Raw genomic sequence first — 23,891 nt, 5'->3', positions numbered from 1 at the left:
CATAAAAGCTTGTGGATGTTTTTAAAATAGAGACTGCCAATATTAAATAACACTCTTTAATTATTTACTGTTTTCTGGCTTGAATTTTACTTTGCTTGATATTCACACACCCTAAGTTCTTTCTGAGAACAATGTGCCTTTCTTGAAAAAATATGATTGAAAATGGTTTTGACCTCATCTGAGAGCCCTTCACAAAGATTTTTAAAACATTTATATTTATAGTAAAAAAATCTCTCTAGTCTTATTTCTGTCATCTTGAACTATGCTTTCATTAAAGTAATGCTTCATTCTTTCATCCTTTGTTTTTGTAAATGAGTTGTGTTTTCTTTATTTTTCTTAGGGTTTGTTTGTTTGTTTGGTCTTATATAGAATTGAGCTCAGCTGCGCATAACAGAAACACCCCTAAAATTCAATGACTTAAATATTATAGAAGCTTTTTCGTCTTCCTCATGAAGAAGTTTGGAAGTAGTCAATCCAAGCCTGATAGTGACTTGGAAGTCAATGCTCAGAGCTGAGGCCCCTCCCAGATTTCTGGTCCACCATCTCTCATATAGTTTCTCTCTTTCAGGTCATTTCCTGGCTGTAGGTCAGGGTGGGAACTGGACTCCTGCATTCTGTATTTCTTGCTGGAGACCATGCTTGCTGGAATCAAGTACCTGGGAGGATGACATCACAAACGACCTGAAGCACTGTGCTGGTTAATTTTATGTATCAACTTGGCTAGACCATGGTGCCCAGTTGTTTGGTGGGTGCCCACTTGGCCCACCATGGTGCTAGACCATGGTGCCCAGACACAGCCTGTTGCTGTGAAGGTATTTGGTATGTGATTAACATTTGCAATCAACTGACTTGAAGTGAAAGAGATTACCCTCCATCCATAGTATGGGTGGGCCTCACCCAATCAATTGAAGGCCTTAAGAGCCAAAATTGAAGCTTCCTGGATAGGAAGGAATTCTGTCTTAAGATTGTAACATGGAAGAACTGCTTGAGTTTCCAGACTGCTGACCTGCTGTATGGATTTTGGTCTTGCTAGCCCCTACAGTTGTGTGAGCCAATTCCTTAAAAATCTCTTTCTCTCTCTACGTGTACACACACGTATATATGTAGGGGTGTGTGTATGTGTGTGTGTGTGTCTTTAATCTCAGGACCCGTGCCTCAGCTCTGGATTTTGGTAAGAGCATTGGGAATTAGAGCCATGATGACAAAGAAGTCAGGTCTTCTCCACCAGTTCAAGTCTGTCTACACCAGGGGAAGACTCATGTAGTCCCCAGGGGTTAAGAGGTTAATATGGAGCTTTTATACATCAGTTTAGTACATGACAGTGGTGAACAATGATGAATTTGGGTGCTTCATATCCATTTACCCTGTTATTAATAATAGTTCTGAATTTGCATTTACAAATACACTCGAATTTTGTAACTTCGGATGGTGACAGATGGTGACTAAGTCTAGTGGTGTTCATTTCACAGTGTATGCAAATATCAAGTCATTATTGTTGTACACTTGAAACTAATATAATGTCATATGTCAATTATATTTCAGTTAAAAAAAAAAAAGAAATAGACTCCATCTCTACTCAATGTTCCTGTGATTCCAGTGAGGCTGACCCATCTGCTAACAACAAGGATGGCGTTAGACCTAGGTTTAACCCGGCTGTGTCCTGGCCAGTGTGATTGGGTCAGGGAGGGGCATCTGACCTAATTCTGGCTAGTGAAAGTTAGGTCCAACCTTTTTGTTCGAACTGGATAGAATAGAACTAGATGGTCTCTATTTTCTGCTGTTCTCATACCTGGGAAGAGTGTATTGAGCTGCAGCAGCTGTATTGTCACCATGAGCAGGGAGGCCAGCCTGAGAAGGAAGATGCAGAACTGAAAGATGGAGAGAGAGAAACCAGGTCCCTGTGACATCATTTGACTATCTCCATCAGCCACACCTGAAGTAAAACCTACTCCCTGGATCTCTCATTTACATAAGTAAATGTATCCTTTTTTTTTTTTTTTTTTTTTTTTTGCTTAAGACAGGTTGGATAAGTTTTTTTTTTTTAATCAAAAAAACTGAAGAATGTTCATGATACCATTGTATACGCTACTGATTTTTTTCCTAAGAACAAGCCAGATCAAATAACCTGGCATCTGAGTAGCAGGAAACAAAATAAGGGACTGCTTGGCATGAGATAACATTTGGATAAAAACAGTGACTCAAAGAACAGGTTCTTTTTAGCTACACATGCCTGAGATGAAGGTCTTGGGCTACATTGATGCAAAAGTGGGAGCTTTTTCCTGCAGAATTGCCTTCCTAGAGAATAGGATCTCTCTACAATAGAAAAATTCTTAGCTATGGCTTGGGGGTGCTTGACAACCTTAAATAGCATTCATGGGGTCAATGGTTTTTTGTATTTTTTTAAAAAAAATTTTTTAAGTGTGTCTATTTATTTTGACAGATAGAGAGAGAACAAGAAGAGGAGGGGCAAAGAGAGGGAGAAAGAGAATCCCCAGCAGGCTCTGTGCCATCAGTACAGAGCCCGAGGCAGGGCTTGAACTCACGAACTGTGAGATCATGACCTGAGCTGAAATCAAGAGTCAGATGCTTAACTAACTGAGCCCCCCAGGCCCCCCAGACACCCCAGGGCCAATGTTTTTTTTTATCTTCTAATTAATAGCCAAGTCTTTCTGATCTTGTTGACTTTTATGAAACACATTGATTTAACATTACAGCAATAGACATGAATGCTACAGAAATTCAGAGTAAATGCTGAATAACGCCAGGGCTGAGTCGACAGGGCCCTCTCTTAGTCTTCCGAATTTCACTGCAGAGACAAAAATTAAGCTTGATGCACATTTACTTTTAAATCAGAATACAGTATTCCATGATCCTGTATTTTGCCGTTAATCCAGGTTACCTGTTTATCTTACCTGTGACAAACGGAGGTCTGGGAGAATCCATTTTGTGCATCCTGAGCAACTACCTAGCCTAGGACCCAGTATGTAGCAGACTGTTACTAAATTGTGGGTGAATAAGCAGAGAAAGCGATAGATTGATGACTAGCGATGGCTTCTCCACTTTGGCTGGCCCTAACTAGCGTGTTCATTCTGGCCAACGCTGCTGCTTTCCTTGCCACGTGCTTCCACCCAGACTCCCTCCAGCGTCAGCTTCCAGGGTCTTGCCTATACGGGCTCTCAGACACTGTGATGTCTTGCATGTTCACCCTGCCTTTTCCTGGGCTCAGTGCCAGAGACACCCGCTTTATCATAGCTTCATTTTATTGCCTCTCTGTACAGTGTGTTAGCCATAAAATTAATTTATAATACTTCTTTGGGGGCTGTAGAATCTCTCTCCAAAGCAGCGCTGTGTCTCCTAAGGTACTTTCTGGGAAGTGTCCTGGTTGTGGGATGCTTCGGTCTTCCCCTCAAACACAGAAATGAAGTCACATAGACAAGTAAAATTTCTGTTTGCCTGTCAGATTACAACTTCCGTATTGCTCGCATAATCTGAAGTCTTACTAGTTCTCCTTCTGCGGAGTCTTTTGTATCTGCCCTGGTTTTCTAACCCCACAGCCAGCGGTGTGCTAGAGCCAACTGGCACCAACTTGCAAAGATCCAGTTGTCAAACTCTTGACAGCTTAAAATTGGCAATATTTACACTGTAGAAATCAGCAAATGCTACAAAACAGCTCGTACCTCCCTCCACCCTGACCGAGAGCTGGTTGTTAAACATTTACTAGCATAGCACCATGGATGTACACAGACCTTTCCCTAATTTAAGTCCTCATTACCTCTTGCCTGGACGGTTACAATATCCTACTAACCAGTATCTCTGCACCCAGACTTCCCATTCCACATGATCATTGTAGAATACTTTCAACTGCAAGTAAGAAAAGTCAACTACAGATTTCTTCAATATAAGAAAAATGCATTATTTCACACAAGGTGTTCAAACATAAGACACTTTAAAAAATGTTTACTTATTTATTTTGAGAGAGAGAGCGCGCGCGCAGGGGAGGTGCAGAGTGAGGATGAGACAGAGAATCCCAAGCAAGCTCTGCGCTGTCAGCCCTGAGCCTGATGCAGGGTTGGAACTCACAAACTGTGAGATCGTGACCTGAGCCAAAACCAAGAGTTGGATGCTTAACCAACTGAGCCACCCAGGTGCCCCAATACACTTTTAAAAAAAGTTTTTAAATTTATTTTGAAAGAGAGAGAGAAAGCATACAGGGGAGGGGTAGAGAGAGGGAAAGAGAGAGAATCCCAAGCAGGCTCCTAGCTGCCAGGGCAGAGCCCAACATGAGGCTTGATCTCACGACCTCACGATCAGGACCTGAGCTGAAATCAAGAGTCAGACACTCAACCAACTGAGCTACACAGGAGCTTCTGATAAGGCACTTTCAAGAAACCTCAGTGGCTCAAGAGCTCAAGTACTCAGATTCTTTTTTTTTTTTTTTTTTTAAGTTTTTTTTTTAACGTTTATTTATTTTTGAGACAGAGAGAGACAGAGCATGAACGGGGGAGGGGCAGAGAGAGAGGGAGACACAGAATCTGAAACGGGCTCCAGGCTTCGAGCTGTCAGCACAGAGCCCGACGCGGGGCTCGAACTCACGGACCGTGAGATCATGACCTGAGCTGAAGTTGGACGCTTAACCAACTGAGCCACCCAGGCGCCCCACTCAGATTCTTTTTATTTTTCCACGTTGCCACTCTCAGTGTGTTGCATTTTCCCTTCATGGGTTCAAGATAACTGTCATGGTTCAAAAACATATCACATATGATGTGATCACAAAAACATACACAATGATGTGTGTAGCTTTTTCTTATGTTTTTCTTAAAGAGCGAATTCTCGGAAGGGACTTCCCAGAAGTCCCTCTCCACAGGCTTCCTCTTGGATCTCCTTGGTCAGGATCGCAACCTGTATCTATTCGTAAGTCAATCATTGCAAAGGTAATAAAATTACCATGATTGGGTCAGACCACTAATTCCCAACCCCTTAGAACCAACATCTCCTTCTGTAGCATAACACTCCTCTCTCCTGAAGTGGAAATCAAAGAGAATATAATCTACTCTCACATATACTTTAAAAACAAAGTAATATAAGCCCTTATTGGAATATAAAGGTGAAATAAAGAAATATAATTTACAAAAAAATATGCATATGCATTTCAGTATATATGGTACATTGTATTATCATGACTCCTGATTATTTCCTGCCTTCTCCATCACAGAATTATACATGCCAACCTGATAGCATGTGGCTTGCAGCACCTCACCCAAGTGATGTCAGGCTTGCTTTATGATTTGCTTTGGCTAGTGTAATGTGAATGGAAGTGCCACACTCGGGCAGAGCTTGAAAAGCCATCATATGGCTCCGCCGTTCTTTCCTTCTGCCATAAGGAGAGCGTGTTCCAGACAGGGTCTGCTCCTTTGGCACTCAGACTAAAGACATGTGCATCGGGTTTCACCTGATGTACATATGAATAAAAAATACAGCTTGTTGTTGCGAGCCACTGAAATTGTTGGAGTTTGTTACTGCGGTACAACCTATCACAAGCTGACTAATAAATATTGACACAGCTATTTCTGCACCTAAAGAAGCAGTCTGCACTTTATGTGTGTTTGCACCTACACATAGCGTTACCAGGAATCCAGCAGCTTCAGAGGAACACTGACACAATTGTGTTGTATCAACAATTCAAAAACCAGGAAAAAGTATCGCTATCAGTGCCATGAACTCTTGGTGAAGCTCTGAGTTAAAAAACAAAATGAAACAAAAAAGCATCCCTCAATTTACAGTTATATGCTAGCTGCATTCTTGGAATAGGCAATGTATAATAAATTTGGGCAGAATTAGTTTTTGCTGGAGTCACATAATTGTGAAGAGATAGTTCAGCTCTGCAAATGCGTAGTGATTCATTTACAAGTCATGGGTCCATTTATGTAAAGTTCAAAAGTATGCAAAATGTATACATGCTGTTAGAAGTTAGGATAGGTATAGGACTCTCCTCAGCACTAGGGGGTGTTCAGTTCGTGGAGATTCATCGAGCTGTAACACACTTATGATCTGTGCATTTTTCTGTAATTGTGTTATACAACAATAAAGAACCTTTAAAGAGTCATGTAGGGCACAGTACAAATCTTTGATGTGTGGAACTGTCTAGTATTGACAGTTGTCTAGTATTCCTGATTCCTGTTTATGAACTGTCAGTGGGGGTCCCCTAATCATTATGATAGCCAAACTGAAACAAAACACCCTCACAAATTTCTATCATGCTGAACCCCTGGGTGCCTTATGTGAGTGGGGGAGAGGGGCAGAGGGAGAGAGAGAGAATCCCAAGCAGGCTCCACAGCTTGGAGCCTGACACGGGGCTCGATACCACAACCCTGGGATCATGACTTGAGCTGAAATCAAGAGTCAGATGTTCCCCTGACTGAGTCGCCCAGACGCCCCTATTCTGCCTTTTGTATTGTTGGTTGGCTCATGTCTTTTGTAGCAGCCATAGGTTTCGTACAGTGATAGGCACCCACTGGATACTCAAAAATGCATGCTGAATTAAACTGACTAAGAACACAGCCTCTATATCACAGAAATCAGCAATCCAACATCTAAAATCTTTTAACTGGTTGAGACCCACAGTTGCCATCTAGGAAACATACAGCTTTCCGTCAATAGCCTCAGTTGTGAATTAACTGTACTTCCCCTCACTGTAGTAGGATTGTATCCTGAACTGGGCTCTGGGAGGAAAATGAGGATGCTTGGCTTTCCTGAACCATGGTAACTTTCCCATACCCTCATGCTTGGGCTCTGTCAATGCACAGTAGAACCAGCAATACGACAGCGGTGGGGCCTGATAGTAGCCTGGCTTTAGCATGGCCAAGATGGAGTAGGTGAGGGCAGGTGATATTTCAGTTACAATTCAACAAGCGTTTATTGAGTATGTTATTATGTGCCAACTACTGTGTATTATGTGCTGGCTTCAACTAATAAGAATCCATCTCTATTTGGCCTAGCCAAGAAGGTGATGTATGTGTCCAGATACATAGGGAGGTACGGACAGGAGGTGAGAGGAGAAAGAGAACATCTTTGGCGGGGATATGTAGGAAGACTAATCAGAGAGAGTGGTGGTTGGGAGGGCCTTGTAGATGGCCAGTATTTGACTAATTAGAAAACCAATGGAGGATCACTCAAAGTGGGGAAAATATTCAAGGGGGGTTGTTTACACAATCTTCACCTCTTTCCTCTGAGTTAATAGCATGTGGCCTTAAAAGCTGGGAATTCTTAGCTCTTCATGGGATTAAAAGAATCTTTTCATTGAAATAAAATGTACATACAGTAAAATGCATATGAGTGCTAATCATAAGTTTACATCTTGATGATTTTTTACACATGTACACACCCATGTAACTATGACTCTGATCAAGGTATACATTTTCATCACCCTGGTAGGTTTGGCTGAGTTATATTATCAGAAAGCAGTTTTGTCTTTTCTAGAATTTCATCTAAATGGAATTGTAAGATGTTAGGTATCAATACTTGGTTCCTTTTTATTGTTGAGTAACTTAATGAATAACTGTGTGAATATATTAAATTTGTCTATCCATTCTGTTGAGAGACATATGGAATGTTTTTGCTCTTTGGTTAATATGAATAAAGCTGCCAGGAACATGTCCTCTGGTGGACACATGCACTAATTTCTCCGGGATATAGAAGTAGGAATGGAGTTGCTGGGTCATTGGGTTTCTTATGTTCAGTTTTAGTAGGTGCACGTTGCCAGGCTGGACTTGGGATTGGTGTCTGAAGTGGGGGTAGGGCGGCAGCCTTGTGGGACTGAGCTCTTCACCTATAGGGTCTGCACTAACTTCAGGCGGATAGTGTCACAATGAATTGAATTTTAGGACACCTACCTAGTGTCCAGAGAATCACAGAACTGCTTGATTGGGAAAACCTACACATTTGGTGACCTGAAGTAGAGTATTCTCTGTGTAGAGTGTCGTAGTAAAGGAGAAACCGATTTTTTCCTTTATGTGTGGTGTAAGTAGTGTAGTAAGGGTAGAGAGAAGAAACACAGAAGTGTTTTTTTCTCATTTTTTTTTAAGTTTATTTATTTTTGAGGGTGGGGTGGGGGATGGCAGAGAAAGAGGGAGAGAGAATCCCAAGGAGGCTCTGCACCGTCAGCACTGAGCCTGAAGCAGGGCTTGAACTCACAAGCCGTGAGATCATGACTTGAGTGGAAATCAAGAGTCAGATGCTTAACTGACTGAGCCACCCAGGTGCCCCAGAAGTGCTTTTTCTATTCCAGGGAAATGACAGGAGAAGGTGAGGAAAGGCATGGGACCTGACGCATCTGATATTGTCAGAGGAGAGGAGGTGTTTGCCTGAGGGGAAAGAGGGTGGGAAAGCCATCTGGGGGATTGGCAAGTGTGAGGAAGAGAGCTTGGCTCCTCCTTCTAATCTAGACCAGGTGCTCCCTAAGTGTCCTCCATCTGTTTTCTCAGCACGGTGAGCAGGCATTCAGCACATGCATGTTGAATAGGAGGTGGAGGGACGTCTGCAAGAATCCCTGAGTGGTCTGGTTTGACCATAAGACAGTGGAAAGGCCCAAGCCCTGAGGCCTAATTGTTAAAACTGGTCTTAGGAATGAAATAAGGAAACAAAACTAGAAATTCAAGTAGGTTTAAAAAGAAATGTTGTTGGGGTACCTGAGCGGCTCAGTCAGTTGAGCATCTGACTCTTGATTTCAGCTCAAGTCATGATTCCAGAGTTGTGGGATCAAGTCCCACCTCACCTGTGGAGCCAGCTTAAGATTATTCTCTCTTGCTCTCCCTCTGCGCCTCTCCCTGGAACATCTGCTCTCTTTCTGAAAGAAAAAAGAAAAACAAATGTTGCAGTTTTATCTTAGCTTCAGGGCAAACCTCAGTCATTTGTGACTGGACTAGTAATTGGTCCCTGAATTCTTAGATCGAAGGAAAAGGGATAAACCAGCAATTGACTATAATCCTCCCAAGATGTCAGTATTCCCATGTGGCAAGGGACAGAAAAGAGGGGGGAAGGAGGCGTGGGTGCTTCAGTGTTCTTCCACACTCCAACTCCCAGATCTGGCGCCGGGGCCATTGTGATTTCCAAGTGATCCCAGGGGACCAATCACTGCGAGAGAGGCGGGGCCTAGGAAGCTAGGCCTCCCTGCCAGTACTTGGCCTCTGGGGTCTGTCTTAACATTCAGGCCTCTGAATACCTAGATGTGTGCGCCAGTGTGCAGCTCAAGTGGGTTGTGGAAGGCAGGCTTACCTTATAAACTGATGCGGTGCTTAAGACTTCTGAAATGATTAAGCGACCCCCCTCCCCTATGCGCATCTCCTTTCCCCACTTTGTCCTGGCCACATCCGATCAGCTCATTATCTGAGGGTGGAAAAGCAAAAGTGCCTTAAGTCTCCCCTTGATTTGTGACTTAAATCTTAGAGCAGGGCTGTCATCAGCACCCTGCAACCTCAGAATAGATTTCTCAGGGAGGGGGTGAGAAAGTCATGGGAATCTTCTGAGAGTGAGGGGGCCCCAGGAAATGGGGCTCAGGAACTGCTCTCCAGGTGAGCTCACTGGGGTCAGAGAATCTGTGGGATCCAAAGGAAGGGAGCATGTGATTTGCATCCCAGAGAGGAGGTTGGGGCCAAAGAGGCCTTAGATGTGGCTGCCGGGACAGGATTCATAATGCCCACGAGGGGCACCTATGGAGGGAGGTCCAGAGGTGGAGGGTGCTTGGGGTGGGGGGAAGGAGGAACTCCTCAGCAACCAACCTTGTAACAGTTGCAGGTAACTTCAAATCTGCCTCCTCCATCTCCTGCCTTTTCACACCTCATCTCCCTGCTGCTTGCTCCCTCCACTCCAGCTTGTTCTTCCTCAGATCACCCAACACTCTTGCATTTGTGTTCCCCCTCCTGGAAGCACTTGTCTTATCCAGAGGCCTCCCTCGACTGACCTGTTGAAAACTGCAATGGCACTTACATGCCCTTTCCTGCCCAGCACACTTCTCCCCCCTACCCAGCTTGCCTTTTCTCCAGGGCCCTTCTCACCAGCAGGCATACTGTGTCACTGCTTGAAGGCAGTAGTCATTTCTTCTGGTCCCTTTTCTTTAACCTTCCAGCGGTAGACCCTAACAGGGTCCATTATGCTCAAGTAGTAAATGCTCATGAAATCTCATGAAATGTTTGACACAACAGATGTCCCGAACCTTAGGTTATAGAATCTCCAAAGCACAGCTTTGGCCCCAAATTCTGGCTCCACTACTCACTGGCTGTGTGGCTTTAGCAAATCCCTAGTCTCTTTGAAACTTAGCTTCCCCATCTGTAAAATGGAATAATAATCATACTGCCTTAATAGTTTCTGAGAACTAAAAATCCGAAAACAGTGCCTGACTCACAGCAGATATTCTGCTAAGGCCCCTCCCCACCGGGGCCTCCTAAGGTGTTTCCTTATCTACCCTCCCTACCCCCCTACCCCCACTTACCCTCCACAGCATAGGTGTCACTGTCAGAAGTCACTTCTTTGTGCAAAATGGGCAGCAGCTCCCTCAGCCTAGGTGTTCCTGCCCTTGTCTGCTGTGGCTGCCCCATCTCACCCGCTAGGAGTTTAAGTTCTTGTGGGCAGGGATCACACCTCATTGAGATTACTTGCCCTCACCCAGTGTCCAGTCCCTTATGGTCAGACAAAAATGTGGGACAAATCACTAAAGTGTCCTCATCTCCCTTTTTAGATTTCACCCCTGAAATCATCAGCTAGGGTCTTCTGTTCCAGAATGTCCTGCAGCCTCCCCATCCCCCCACCCCACCCCACTCTGGGATGGTCCCTCTCTTCCCCATGGGTCTAGAGGGTGTGACCCTGTGGGGCTCTGCTGCCAGCCCCAGCCCTCCCTCAGCATGCCTACCCTTCCTGCTGCTGCTCAGCCCAGCGCTCCCTCTAATGGCTAGCTTTTGTGGAAGGTTCCGCGCTAGGGTTGAAAGACAAAAAGCTAGGCTGTCCCCTAAGGCTCCTCTAGTTCCGATGTTCCTGCTGTGGTTTCCCTGGATCCCGCCTTTGTTTTCCTTCCAATGCCTCCTCTTTTAAGTTCCAAGAAAGCCTCTTGGAGAGTTTGTGACCTCACCCAATTTCCAACCTTCCAGATTTAGTCTCTTACCCCTTCTCTTCTCAGACTTTAAATCACTGTTCTCTCTCTGGGTGTGAATCAGAACCGTTAAGAGGCCAGGGAGACAGGGGGACGGTAAAAGCTTATCAAAAATCCTGCTCCCCTGAGAAAGCATTTCCCCAGCTTCCAGAAAGGACAAGGTGAGGTTAGTTTTTACATAGATTGCATTATAAGCACGAGCTAAGCAGCTAACAATAACGCACAAAATTCCCTGAAGAAGGTAAAGTCAAAATTTAAAATGGTCCCTCCAAACCGGCCCGTTCTGCGACCCCCTCCCGCTCTGCGGCAGCAACTCCTGTGCGTGGGGCTGTGCTGCAGCGACACTGCCCACGAGATTCCCAACGAAGACTCAGACCACGCCAGCCATGCCACGAGGTGTGTTTTATTTTCATTAATCATACAAATAATTTGCTATAATATCCCAGGGCAAACCGGAGAATTTGGCAGTCCGATTGGTGGGGGTCCCCTCAGAGACCCACAGGCCGGTGGCGTCGGCACGGAGTGCCCGGGTTCACAGTGCAGCTTGTCGCTCGTGTCCATCTTGCAGGTGGCTCTTCTTCCTCCACGACTAGGGTGTCTCGAAGATGACGGGGGTGGGGAATCCTTTAGGCTCTTAGGAAATTTCGCTCCGCTTCTCCTGCTCAATGGCTGTGGAGAGCAGGAAGCGGCACTGGCGGAGGAGGACACCTTGCAACCCCCCAGCCGAGGCACCCACGAGGTTTGGGGATTAGGAAAGAGGCTTGGGGCTGGGGAGACGTGCACTTCGTGGAACAGAAAGGGGGCCGGGGCCGCCGGGACCCGGCGCCTTGGCCAGGTGGGGGTGGGGCTGGGTTCGCGGGAAGGGCGGGGTGGGGGGGACCGGGCTGGGGGCCCGCGGACCCGGAGGCGGGGGTGCACTCACTCTCTTTGGTCGGCAGGGTGTTCTTCTCCTGCGTCTCCGTCTTCTTCAGCTTGGCCTTATCGAAGCTGGCGATTTCCCCCATGTCTGGCTTGTCTGCCATTTTCTTAAAGCGATCCTAGTGGGGAAAGCAAGGCGGTTGGCCTGCGGTCGGGGCCCGCGTCCCCTCCGCCTCTCCGCCGACGCCTCTCGACGTGGCACTCGGCCGGGGCGTTCCCGGCAGCCCCAGGCCGAGGATCTGGGCGCGGCCCGCACCCCCCTCCTAGCCCCAGGGCGTGGTCCGCCGGACAGGCGTCCCGTCGGGGAAGGGCGCCTGTTGCGGCCGCGGCGCGCGGGCCAGGTGCACCCACTTCGACCCCACCCGGATGGGGCCCCCGCCCAGGGCAGCGCTCACCGTGGAGTTCCGCCTCGAGCCCGGCGACTGGTGCTCCCACTCGCGTTGCTGCAGCAAGAGACAAAAGAGCGGCGCCCGCCCCTCGCCTTATATATGCCGCGCCCCGCCCCGCCCCTCACCCGCCGCAGCGGGGGCGGTGCTGATAGGCGAGGGGCGGGGGCAGCGCGGGCGGCTCGCTTCCCCGCCGCGCCCTCAGCCCAGGCTGCCTTGGGGGCTGGGCGCGGCACTTCCTGCTCCGGGGCCCCAGCGCCCCGCGCCCCCAGCCCGCGGTGACCCCGCGGTGGAAGCTGTCGGTGCTGCCGGGACGGGTGCTGGGCCCTTGCTTTCCGTTCGGGGCTGCGCTCCCCTCCCCAGGAATCTGCTGCTCCCTTCCAAAATAATGGGCGTGGGGGCCGGCGGGGGGAGGAGTGTGTGGTTGTGTGTGTGGTTGTGTGTGTAGTATGTAGTTGTAGGTGTGGATGTGCAGCGTTGCACGCTGGCTCTGCAGTCATCCCGGCTCGCAGGAGATCCCCCCCGCCCCGTCCCTGTGCAGTTCCCACGTCTCATGCCTTTGCCCTCCCCCCCCCTCCCCCAACCTCCCCTCTTCCTCTCCTTGGGGAGGCTGAACCCTTGCATAGACTCGCCCTAAAAGAATCTGAGCCGAGGGTTCCTAGAGATGAAGAGACGGGGTTTCCACTGCTCTTTGCTCGGATTGGGGGCCGGTTGCCCTCTCGTCGTCGTCTGCGTTCCCTGAGCTGGGAGGCTCTCGCGGGAGTGGTGGCGGGTGTTCCTTAAAGGCTTGTAAGCATTGTCTGAAGGGCGGTGGTGAGAGCAGGCAGTCCGAGAGGGCTCTCTATTCTTTCTCACACCAGGGCTCCAAGAACACTGTGTCCAAGGGTGTGGTTTTCCTCCTTGAAGATAACCTTGAAGATACCCTACAAACGTTCTTATTTTCCATATTAACCCATTATAGGAGGGGTATAATGCGATTGTTCAAATCTTTCTTAGAAAAGTTGTTATTTTCAGTGGTATTATCGAAAGATGTTTAGGTAGTAAGTTCCATAAATTAACAACGGGGGGGGGGGAGCTGGTTGTTGTCTTATTTGTGCAGAACTTTCCTTTTTCAAGTGCCAAGGAGTATTAGCAAGCTCTGTTAAAGTGGGATTTGGTGGAAACATCTAAATTCTGTCCACGTCTTCCCTATTTTCTCTGCTTGTCTTGCATTCTCTCAGTGTGTTTGGAAGAGAAGGAAGAGGATTTAGGCTTATGAATTTGATATCCCAAACCCCTTGTGTGACCTTGGGCAAGTCTTTCCTACTCCTCTATTTCTTCATCTGGAAAACAGCTTTAGCATAAAGCTTAAGTGAGCTAATAGAACAGGCATCAAGTGGAAGCCTAATAGGGCAGCCCCATGAGACTGCCACACTCTTACTTCCTTAGTGTATCAGTCATCTAGCTCTAGAGTATGCTGTGTAACAAACTACCCCAAAACCCAGTGCCTTAAAATATTAATCATTTATTTTTGCATGTTCATCTACAGGTCAGTCAGCTGCTGCTGGTTTGGACCAGGCTGGGCTTGGTTGCAGGTTGCCAGCTGAATCTAGGTCTGCAGGACCAGGAACTAGCTGGTGCTTATTCTTCTCAAGGTGATGGCAGAGCAGCAATAGGGTTGTAGCACAAGAGAGTGTAGAAGTGAAGAAGTGCGTGTAAAAGCATATCATGTTACCTCATGTCTGTGAACATCACATTGGCCAAACCCACTGTTAATGGAGTGGAGAATTATATTCTGCCCTTGGTGGGGGAGGGAGGGGCATGGACATTTCCTGAATAAAAATCCAACTTCGTGGTCAGGGTAGGCAAACAACTGTAGCAAATGGCCCCTATAGTGGCTTAAAGCAATAAGAATTTATATTGCACTCATGTGGCAACACTATACGTTGATGTTTCTGGTCAGGCAGCTTACCTCCATGTAGTGACTCAGGTACTCAGGCTTCTTCTCTCTTGTCACTCTGCCCTCCTCCAGGTCCTGGGAGTTTACTCCGTGCATCCGGGAGATAGGAAAAGAGGAAACAAATACAAGACTGCACTGGAGTTTTTATGGACCAGTCTTAGAGGTAGTCGCCATCATTTCTGCCCTCATCTCATTGGCAGGACTTAGTCACATGGTCTTACCTAACCACAAGAGAGGCTGAGAAATGTAGTCAAGCTGTGCACCCAGGAGAAAAAGAAGGCAGGTTTGGGCAGACCTGGAGCATACACTATTAAAGGATCTGCCAAACTTGAGTGTGAAAAAATGCAGACATCCTGAGACATCAACTCTTCATTGGGTCTCACTGGCACTTGATTCCTTTTCAGATGCAATGGCAAGCATTATTTAGGTGTTATCTTATGGGACCCCACCTTTGGCCTGAGCATTTGTCCCAGTTTGGACCCAGGGTGAACTCCAATTCCAATTTTTATTTTGAAAACAAAGGGATCTATTCCTTCTCGATACAGCTATAACACATGTTTCAAACACATCAAGCGCACAGGATACCTAAACAAAGGAGCCTACAGGGACTTACAGATATTCTTTATTCTCAGCTCTGTGGCCCGTCTCTAAGAAAATGGGTATCCTCTGTCATTTTTTGCCTAAGAACGCTCGTCAAATCTATTAGTTTCATTCAATCCCATGGGTAGTGTTTTTATTTTAATTTTTTAATTTTTATTAAAACTTTTTAAGTTTATTTTGAGAGAGACAAAGAGAGCAAGCAAGGGAGGGGCAGAGAGAGAGAGAGAGAGAGGGAGAGACAGAATCCCAAGCAGGCTCCACACTGTCAGCGTGGAGCCTGACACAGGGCTTGGACTCACAAACCGTGCGATCACATCCTGAGCTGAGACCAAGAGTCAGATGTTTAACCGACTGAGCCACCCAGGGGCCCCACTCCCACCATTTCTTGAGAATAGATTGTCCTTTATGACTTTCTTCTAGCGAGTGAAATGTAGCAAGGGTTATGCTTTTTAACTTCTATGGCTAAGACATAAAAGTCCATGGAGATATAAAAGGCCCGACTCTCTCTCAGGATACCTCTGCACTCTGAGAAAACCAAGCACCTACAAGGAAAGGCTGCTTGTAGGCATTCCAGCTACAGCCCCAGCTGAGGTCTGAGCCATCAGCTAGCATCAACCACTAAACAGGCAAACAGATGAGCCTCGAAGCTTTAAATTACCCCAGCTATTGCTGAGTGGAACAAACACAAGTTGTCCCTGGCCAGATTATTACAGATTCGTAAGCAAAATGAATGTGTAGTTGTTTTAAATCACTGAGTTTCAGGATGTTTTGTTATGCAGCAGCACCGTGAGATGGAAAAATCATAACTTAGTGGTGTCAGGGTCTCAGGTCCCGTTTGGGGATTTTTCCTAAGTATCTTCTGCAATACTCACACATATACTTAGTCAGTTGTCATTTATCAAATATCCATGAAGTTTCTAGCAGTGTTCTCTGGATGTGGAAGAGACAAAGATGATGAGACCCTTGAGTTACAAGTCTAGTGTAGTAAATGAATCGCTCTAAGTCAATCAACAAGCTCATGCTCATGCCTTGCATTTACTTATGACTTGGGTGTCATTTATGTCTGACAACATTTCAGCCTGCTGCTTGGAACAGATTGTGTACTGTTAACAGATGGTATTGAGAGAGCCGAACCACTCAACTCCAATTACATTTCCATTTTCTTTGTTGAGAAGGATGCTTTGGAAAATGTCGAGCTAATAAGAGGGAGCTAATGGAGTCTTGATGACTGTCAACTGCGGGGTGAGGAGGTGGGGAAGGCAGTGGAGAGAAGCCTTTGGAGGTTTGCTGTGGGGCAACATTCCTCAGGCCTGTTCAATTTGACATTTTTTTTTTTAATTCGGGCTTTGAATGGGGATATAGATAGAATGCTGATCATATTAGGAAGGATGTAGCTCTGTAAACACTAAGGCAAGGGACACCTGGGTGGCTCAGTCAGTTGATTTCTGCTCAGGTCACGTTCTGGTGGTTCACGAGTTCCAGCCCCACAGCGGTCTCTATGCTGACAACTCAGAGCCTGGAGCCTGCTTTGGATTCTGTGCCTCCCTCTCTTTCTGCCCCCTCCCCACTCATTCTCTCCCCTTCCGCACCCCTCTCTCAAAAATAAATGATCATTAAAAAAAACAAAACAAAACTAAGGCAAGCTGGATCCAGTGGAGATATAGACAAAATAAGATGAGATTAGACCTGATAGGGGCAGATGCGGGGCCTGCTTGGTCTGACCACAAACCCTACAAATACAGACAGACATGATAAATATGATTACCTCTCAAAAGAAGGTGAATTTTGTGGCTGTGTGAATAAGAAAGAGTTCAGTCCAGGTTTTCCTTGACCGCAAGGAAGACATTCACTTCTGCCTCAGGGCCTTTGCCCTTGTTGGGATCCTCATGTGAGATGCTGTTTTTACTCTAAATATTCACACTGTGCACCTTATTTCACTCAGAACGTTGTTTAAGTGTCCTCCTCTCAGAGAGCTTTCCTTAACCATCCATATAGAGTAATACCCCTGACATTCTCTCAACCTTTACCTTGTTTCCTCTTTCTTCATAGAATCCATCTCTACCAAATGTGTTATATATTCACTTATTTGTTGTCTCTCCCCCATACTAGGAAATTGAAGACCTCATCTATCTGGTTTACTACTGCATCCCCAGCACCAAATGCAATGCCCTGACACCTTAAGTGCTCAATCAGTGTTCTTTGAACAATACATAAAATTCTTTTTTTTTAAATTTTTTTTAATGTTTATTCATTTTTGAGAGAGACGGGGAGACAGAGTGTGAGCAGGGGAGGGGCAGAGAGAGAGAGAGAGAGGGAGACACAGAATCTGAAGCAGGCTCCAGGCTCTGAGCTGTCAGCATAGAACCCGATGGGTGGCTGGAACTCACGAAGTGTGAGATCATGACCAGAGCCGAAGTCGGACGCTTAACCGACTGAGCCACCCAGGCACCCCAATGAACAATACATAAAATTCTTAATCAAGATGAAATAAGCTATTCTGAGTGAGATGATGAGTTCCCTGTCATTGGAGGCATTCAATGAGAAGTGGATAGCCAAGTATGTGGACTATTATAGAGATGGTTCAGACCTTGGGCTGGAGTAGGCTTGCAGGCAAGCAAATCTACTTGTCCCTACAGGACCTTTCTGGTCCTTTTCTTGCTGTTGTTTTAGTTGTGAAACATCCTCCTTTTGGGTACCAGTTTTGCCAGCCTGAAGAATAGCTGCACGAGTCTTGCACAAAGGAGGTATGGGAAGCAAGGAAATCAGGAGGTGATCTCTGTATTTTCCATGCCATCAAAAGGCTGTTTCTCTTTGTAGGTCATGGAATTTAAGGACCTGAGATAAAATTGTGAAGAATGTAAAGCGGGCCTTTGAGGTTCAGCTCTGTAGATTGTTCTGCTCTGTAGATGTGTGGATGAACCCCTAAATAAAGCTTGGCAGCTGCTTAGCTCACCCAGGTGGCTAACAGCCAGAGTGCGAGTGCGAATAGTATGGCTCCAGTTTTCATTTCTGGTGCTAGAATAGCAGTGATGATGGCAACTAACATTATCGAGTGGCTGTTGTGTTCCAAGCCTTGTGCTAAGGACTTTTACAGGTATCATCTCACTTAATCCTGTTTTGATCATTTCTGCTTTACAGCAGAGGATCTTTGACTTGGGCAAGGTCACACAGCAGGTGATTAGTGTTGTTGAAATTTGAACCCAGGTCTGGCTGATTCTGAACCCTGAGCTCTTACCCATGGCACTTTTTTTTAAAATTTCTTTTTTTTTTTAACGTTTATTTATTTTTGAGACAGAGAGAGACAGAGCATGAATGGGGGGAGGTCAGAGAGAGAGGGAGACACAGAATCCGAAACAGGCTCCAGGCTCTGAGCTGTCAGCACAGAGCCTGATGCGGGGCTCAAACTTGCGGACCGCGAGATCATGACCTGAGCCGAAGTCGGACGCTTAACCGACTGAGCCACCCAGGCGCCCCTTACCTGTGGCACTTTTGCCTTGATCTCGCAGCAGTGTTTGCAAACCAGCAGTCTGGATCCAGCTGGCATATGTATTTTGTTTGGCCGCATTAAATTTCACATGGGAAGATTTCCACTTTAAGATGTGGATCTTCTCATGGCAGCATTGTGATTAACAGCTGCACCCTTGAAATGGGGCATGTTGTCTTCACTTTACTGATTCTCTACCAGTCCCTAATGTCTTCCCTGCATGGAGACCAGTGTCAGTTGTCATTTATCCTATCTTTACAGGTATTTTGCTCCCAGTGGAGAAATATTTCTTGTTCCCAGGCCTCTCTCTATGGAAGTCAGCTTTTAAGATGGTCCCCAGTGATCCTGCCTTTTGTTCCCACCCTTGTAAAGTCCTCTCCTCTATTGTACCAGGATGGGTCTGTGTGACCAATGTTATACGGCAGAGGAGATAGTTAAGTTATGAGTTAGACTGAAGTTGAGTTATAAAAGACTATAATTTCCATTCTGGTGCCTGGCTTTCTCTTTCTTTCTCTCGGGTCTCTCGTTCTGGGGGAAGCCAGCTGCCATGTTGTGAGCAGTTCTACGGAGAGGACCACGGAGTGAGGGAGCGCCAGTCTGTGGCCAACAGCCAGTGAGGAGCTGAGGCGATCAACAAGCGAGTTTGGAAGCAAGTCCTCCGGCCCCAGGTGAGTCTTCAGATGGCTGCAGCTCTGGGTGACAATTTGACTGTAACCTTCTGGGACACCCTGAGCCAGAACCTCCCAGCCAAGCCATTCCCAGAAACTGTGAGATAGTAAGTGTTTGCTGTTTTATGCTGCCAGGGTTAGGAATAATTTGTTAGTCAGCAAGAGACAAACTCATTCACTATCAAAAGTGGGGAGAACAGATAGGTCAAGAGTACCATGTAGTTAAAAAAATTAAGAAAGAGCTTATTTGTCTGTGGAAGTAAAGAATATTTATATCATTAGGAAGCCTGCCGTAGTAAGAACTATGGTATATGGGAAGGATGAGACAGTCTTCATGAGCCAGGCCGATTTTACTTCCTCACGTGCTCTACCTGGCCCCTTTAGGTCTTTAAGTCTTCCAAGCTTGCTATAAAGCAACGGTTTTCAAATCGTTTTTGACCTTGATGATTGACTCCCTCCCCAAGAAGTCCATTAAGTACACTTCACACTGTGATATGGTATTCACATGAGCGCACACAAATGAAACAGAAGTTCTCTAGAACAATATTCACTTTCACTATGAGTGATATATTCTAAGCTTCTCTGTTGTATTCATTTTCATTTTTTAAAGCATTTTCATTTGGAAATAATTATAGACTCATGGAAAGTTGCAAAGATGGTACAACTGAGGTCCCCTGTGTACTCAATGGTAGCATCGTGTATGACTATAGTGCAGCATCAAAACCAGGCAACTGACAATGGTGCAATCTGCAGACCTTTCTAGATTTCACCAGTTTATTATGTGCAGTGTGTGTGTGTGTGTGTGTGTGTGTGTGTGTATTTCTCTGCAATTTTATCACATGTACAGAGTTGTACAACCACTACAATCCAGATACAGACGTATTCCATCACCACAAAGGGAAATCCCTTGTGCTACACCTTTATAGGGTCACCTACCCCCACTCTTCCCCGACTCATAGCCCCTGGCAAACACAATCTATCCTCTGTCTCTAAAATTTTGTCTTTTGAGATTGGCTTTTCTCACTGAGCACGAGGCCCTTGGGATCCATTCAAATTGTGGAGTGTACCACAAGTTCAGTCCTTATTATTTCTGAGTGGTATTCCGTGGCATGAATGTACCCCTTACTGAAGGCCATTTGACTGCAGTTTTCAGCTATTAAAAATAACACTGCTGTGAACATTTGTGTACATTTTTTGGTGCGTGTGGACATAAGTTTTCATTTCTCTTGGATAATGTCTAGGGAAGTGTTTGCTGGGTCATAGGGTAAGTGCATTTTAGTTTTGTAAGAAATTGCTCAGGGGTCTGCATGGCTCAGTCAGTTGAGCATCTGACTCTTGATTTCAGGTCAGGTCATGATCCCAGGGTTGTGGAATCAAGTCCCATGTTGGGCTCTGCGCTGAGGATGAAGCCTGCTTGGGATTCTCTCTCTGTGTCCCTCTGTCCCTCTTCCTCAGCCCCTCTCCCCTGCTCTCTCTTTCTCTGGAAGGAAGGAAGGAAGGAAGGAAGGAAGGAAGGAAAGAAAGAAAGAAAGAAAGAAAGAAAGAAAGAAAGGAAGAAAGAAAGAAAGAAAGAAAAGAAAGAAAGAAAAGAAAAGAAAGAAAGAAAAAGAAATAGCCAAGAAATTTTCAGAGTGGTGATATTATTTTATATTCCCACTAGCAATTTATAGGAAATTCAGTTTCTTAGCATTCTTACCAGTATTTGGTATTGCCACTATTTTTAATTTTAGCTGTTCTAATAGGCATGGAGTTATTTCATCAAGGTTTTTTTCTTTTTAAGTTTTATTTATTTAAGCAATCTCTGCACCCAGCATGGGGCTCAAACTCATGACCCCAAGATCAAGAGTCGCATGCTCTTCTGATTGAGCCAGCCAGGTGCCCCTCATCAAGGTTTTAATTTGCGTTTCCCTAATGGCCACTGGTGTCGAACTATTCCTTTTTATTTTATTATTTCATTAAAAATATGATTGTGACCTATTAACTTGATTTTATCATCCACTAACTGGTTGTGTCCAGCAGTTCAAACTCTGCTGTAGGGGGATAATTTCAATCAGTGGCTTAGCGTCCATTATTCTCAAATCATCTCTAACTTCTAAATTCTCCTTTAGAGAGAATTTAAGGAGAATTTAGAACATCTCCTTCTCAGATGTTCCTGAAATTTTATGTTTAACCTAGATGTCTTCTGGTGTCTGAAAAAGATCTAGATAAGAATGATTCCAACTCCTGTCTGATGCTTTCCCATGGTTTCTCTGAATATTCTTATGGTTATTTCTGGTCTCTGAATTTTTGTGTCGCCACAGTGATCCCATCCAAACAGGGCCAGCCCTTGGCTTTCATTTCTTTCTTCAAAGCAACTGTAAAAATAAGGCTGGTCTGTGCAGTACAATTTTTACCAAAGGTTTGTGGGTGAAGGAGAGGGACGAACCTGTATTTTTAATGGTATATATATATGTGTATATATATATATATATACATATATATATATATATATACACATATATATATGTATATATATATTTTTTAATGTTTATTTATTTTCAAGAGAGAGACAGGTAGAGACAGAGAGCAAGCAGGGCAGGGGCAGAGAGAGAGGGAGACACAGAATCTAAAGCAGGCTTCAGGCTCTGAGCTGTCAACACAGGGCCCGACGCGGGGCTCAAACCCCTGAACCGCAGGATCATGACCTGAGCCAAAGTTAGATGCTCAACCAACTGAGCCACCTAGGCACCCCTTTGTTGATATATTCTGAATCCTGAAAGCCCTTTTGGTACATTGGGGTCTTTTTCTAGTTAGCTGGTAACTCACACTATGTCACTATCTCCTCATTTCCATTTTCTGATTCCCTCCTTCCTCTTTATTCTTTCCATTGAGAAATACCAAAGTCCCTTCTTTCTTTCCAGTAGAACAGTGTACTTGTTCTTTGCTACCCTGGTTCTTGCTAAAAGGAAATTTTTGGGTCTCCCTTTCTACTCCATGCAACTGATGGAAATATTTCCCCAAAGATAGTTCCTTCCTCAGTGGGATTTTGGTGTTAGTTATTAAGATAATACCACTTGTGTCTTTTGGCAGGATAATCTATCCTCTGTGTTTTTCTTTCTTTTAAATGATAAAGAAGTTTTTTTTTTTCTTTTTTCTTTTCCCTCCCTGCTTGGTATAGATCTCAGTGGAAAGCCTTGAGGTCCTGGATTTTGCCTGCCACCCATCTGTGCGTAAAGTTTGCTCTGTGCACCAGTGCTTGCTAATGTGTTCAATCCTTTATTGTCTACACCTTTTGTCTTAGTCATGAGGGCTGACATGACAGAATACTATAGACTGAGTAGCTTATAAACAATAGAAATTTATCTCTCACTATTCTGGAGGCGGGACAGTCCAAGCTGCTGGCAGGTTCAGTGTCTAGTCAGGATGTGTTTCCTGGTTCCTAACCGGCCATCTTCTCACTGTGTCCTCACCTAGTAGAAGGGGAAAGGCAGCTCTCTGGGGTCTCTTTTATATGGACATGAATCCCATTCATGAGGGCCCCACCTTCATGACCTGATCACCTCCCAAAGGCCCACCTCCTAATACCATCATCTTGGAGATGAGGACCCAAACATTCAGTCTATGGCACCAGTGTTCCATGTTGATAAAACTCTTTGAAGAGTCACTCTGATGCAAGAAAATTATACCTAAGAACAAATGAGCCTTTTTCCTTAGGTTGTGAATTTTTCGTCTCTAGGGCATGGTATTAGATAATGAGGAGGTACGGGTCATACCTGGGATTAGGAAATGATGAATAGAAGGATTACAGAGAAAATAAGAACATGTATTCTTGTTTCTCCATTAAGTCCATCGAGATTTGTCTGAGTATCTGTGCTACATCCTGCGTGTGATATAGAGACGAGTAAGCTGTGGTTCCTGTCCTAAGGATCATACAGTCTAGCAGACGACACGGATTTGAAAGAAACCTAAAATGTTGGTGGAATCAAATAGAGCCAGTGTAAGAGTAAAGACTGCGGACTCCATGGAGCAGGGATCGGCCGTCCCTGTCAAGCGCTGTCGGATTTCCTAGCCAACAGAAATTGTGACTCTCATACCTGGATGTTGTTTTAAACCACTGAGTTTTGGGGGATGATTTGTTATGTAGAGTAAACTGGGGCACACCAGTAAACTGGGGCACATCTCTCTCCCACCTCCAAGCCCCAAATCTCCCATTTCCTTCCTTGGGAGCAATCCCTGCTACTGGTCTTTTGTGCACTCTTTCAGAGATGCTGGCATTACATATGTGCGCACACATATTCTTTTAGTTTCACAAAAGATAATGTACTATCACACGGGATATTGATTTGGGGGTTACAAATGAATTTTAACAAGTAAGTGAATTCTCCAATAGGGAATCCATGAGAAATGAAGATTGGCTGTTTTCATAAAAGGTATCAGTTAATTTTAAAATGTTAAGATGTTCATATATATTTTAAACGATATTTTCTCTTAAAATATTATCTAGTATTCGAAAGTGAAGTACAAATAATTATTAATGAATTTCAAAATTGTAAGCCAGCATTATTTTTTATTTATTTTATTTTATTTTATTTTATTTTATTTTATTTTAATTTTATTTTAAGTAGGCTCCATGCCCAATGTGGGGCTTGAACTCATGACCCTGAGATCAAGAGTTGGATGCTCTACTGACTGAACAAGACAGGCGCCCCAAACCAGCATTATTTAAAAATGAAATATTTAATTAAACTATTGGCTATGCAGTTAAATGTGATGAATAATT

At 45.1% G+C, this 23,891-nt stretch overlaps 1 protein-coding gene and 1 long non-coding RNA gene across 3 annotated transcripts; one reads left to right on the top strand and one right to left on the bottom strand.

Moving 5' to 3' along the window:
- Positions 1 to 11,524: 11,524 nt before the first annotated feature.
- Positions 11,525 to 12,552, bottom strand: TMSB10 (thymosin beta 10). The gene is made up of 3 exons (XM_042981853.1): positions 12,451 to 12,552; positions 12,060 to 12,174; positions 11,525 to 11,806 (listed from the first exon to the last, which is right to left on the bottom strand). Exons 2-3 carry the CDS (start codon positions 12,157 to 12,159, stop codon positions 11,772 to 11,774), a joined length of 135 nt encoding a protein of 44 aa, XP_042837787.1. The 5' UTR covers positions 12,160 to 12,174; positions 12,451 to 12,552; the 3' UTR covers positions 11,525 to 11,771.
- A 1,417-nt stretch (positions 12,553 to 13,969) lies between these two features.
- Positions 13,970 to 23,536, top strand: LOC122237368. Of its 2 annotated transcripts, none has more exons than XR_006215845.1 (5): positions 13,970 to 14,075; positions 14,453 to 14,543; positions 19,007 to 19,132; positions 22,290 to 22,337; positions 22,957 to 23,536. It is a non-coding gene; the product is annotated as an uncharacterized LOC122237368 (long non-coding RNA). The 2 variants fall into 2 exon arrangements; XR_006215844.1 differs by having other exon boundaries at positions 19,003 to 19,132.
- Positions 23,537 to 23,891: the final 355 nt, after the last annotated feature.

This window comes from Panthera tigris, chromosome A3, assembly GCF_018350195.1.
Source record: "Panthera tigris isolate Pti1 chromosome A3, P.tigris_Pti1_mat1.1, whole genome shotgun sequence".
Taxonomy (NCBI): Eukaryota; Metazoa; Chordata; class Mammalia; order Carnivora; family Felidae; genus Panthera; species Panthera tigris.
The sequence above is the reverse complement of the archived record's forward strand: the minus strand, read 5'-3'. Positions and strand labels throughout refer to the sequence as shown.

Excerpts from the sequence above, each read along its gene's own strand:
- TMSB10 (XM_042981853.1), bottom strand. The coding sequence starts at position 12,159 with ATGGCAGACAAGCCAGACATGGGGGAAATCGCCAGCTTCGATAAGGCC. Across the intron at positions 11,807-12,059 it reads CACCCTGCCGACCAAAGAGA|CCATTGAGCAGGAGAAGCGG; the intron begins GTGAGTGCACCC and ends TGCTCTCCACAG.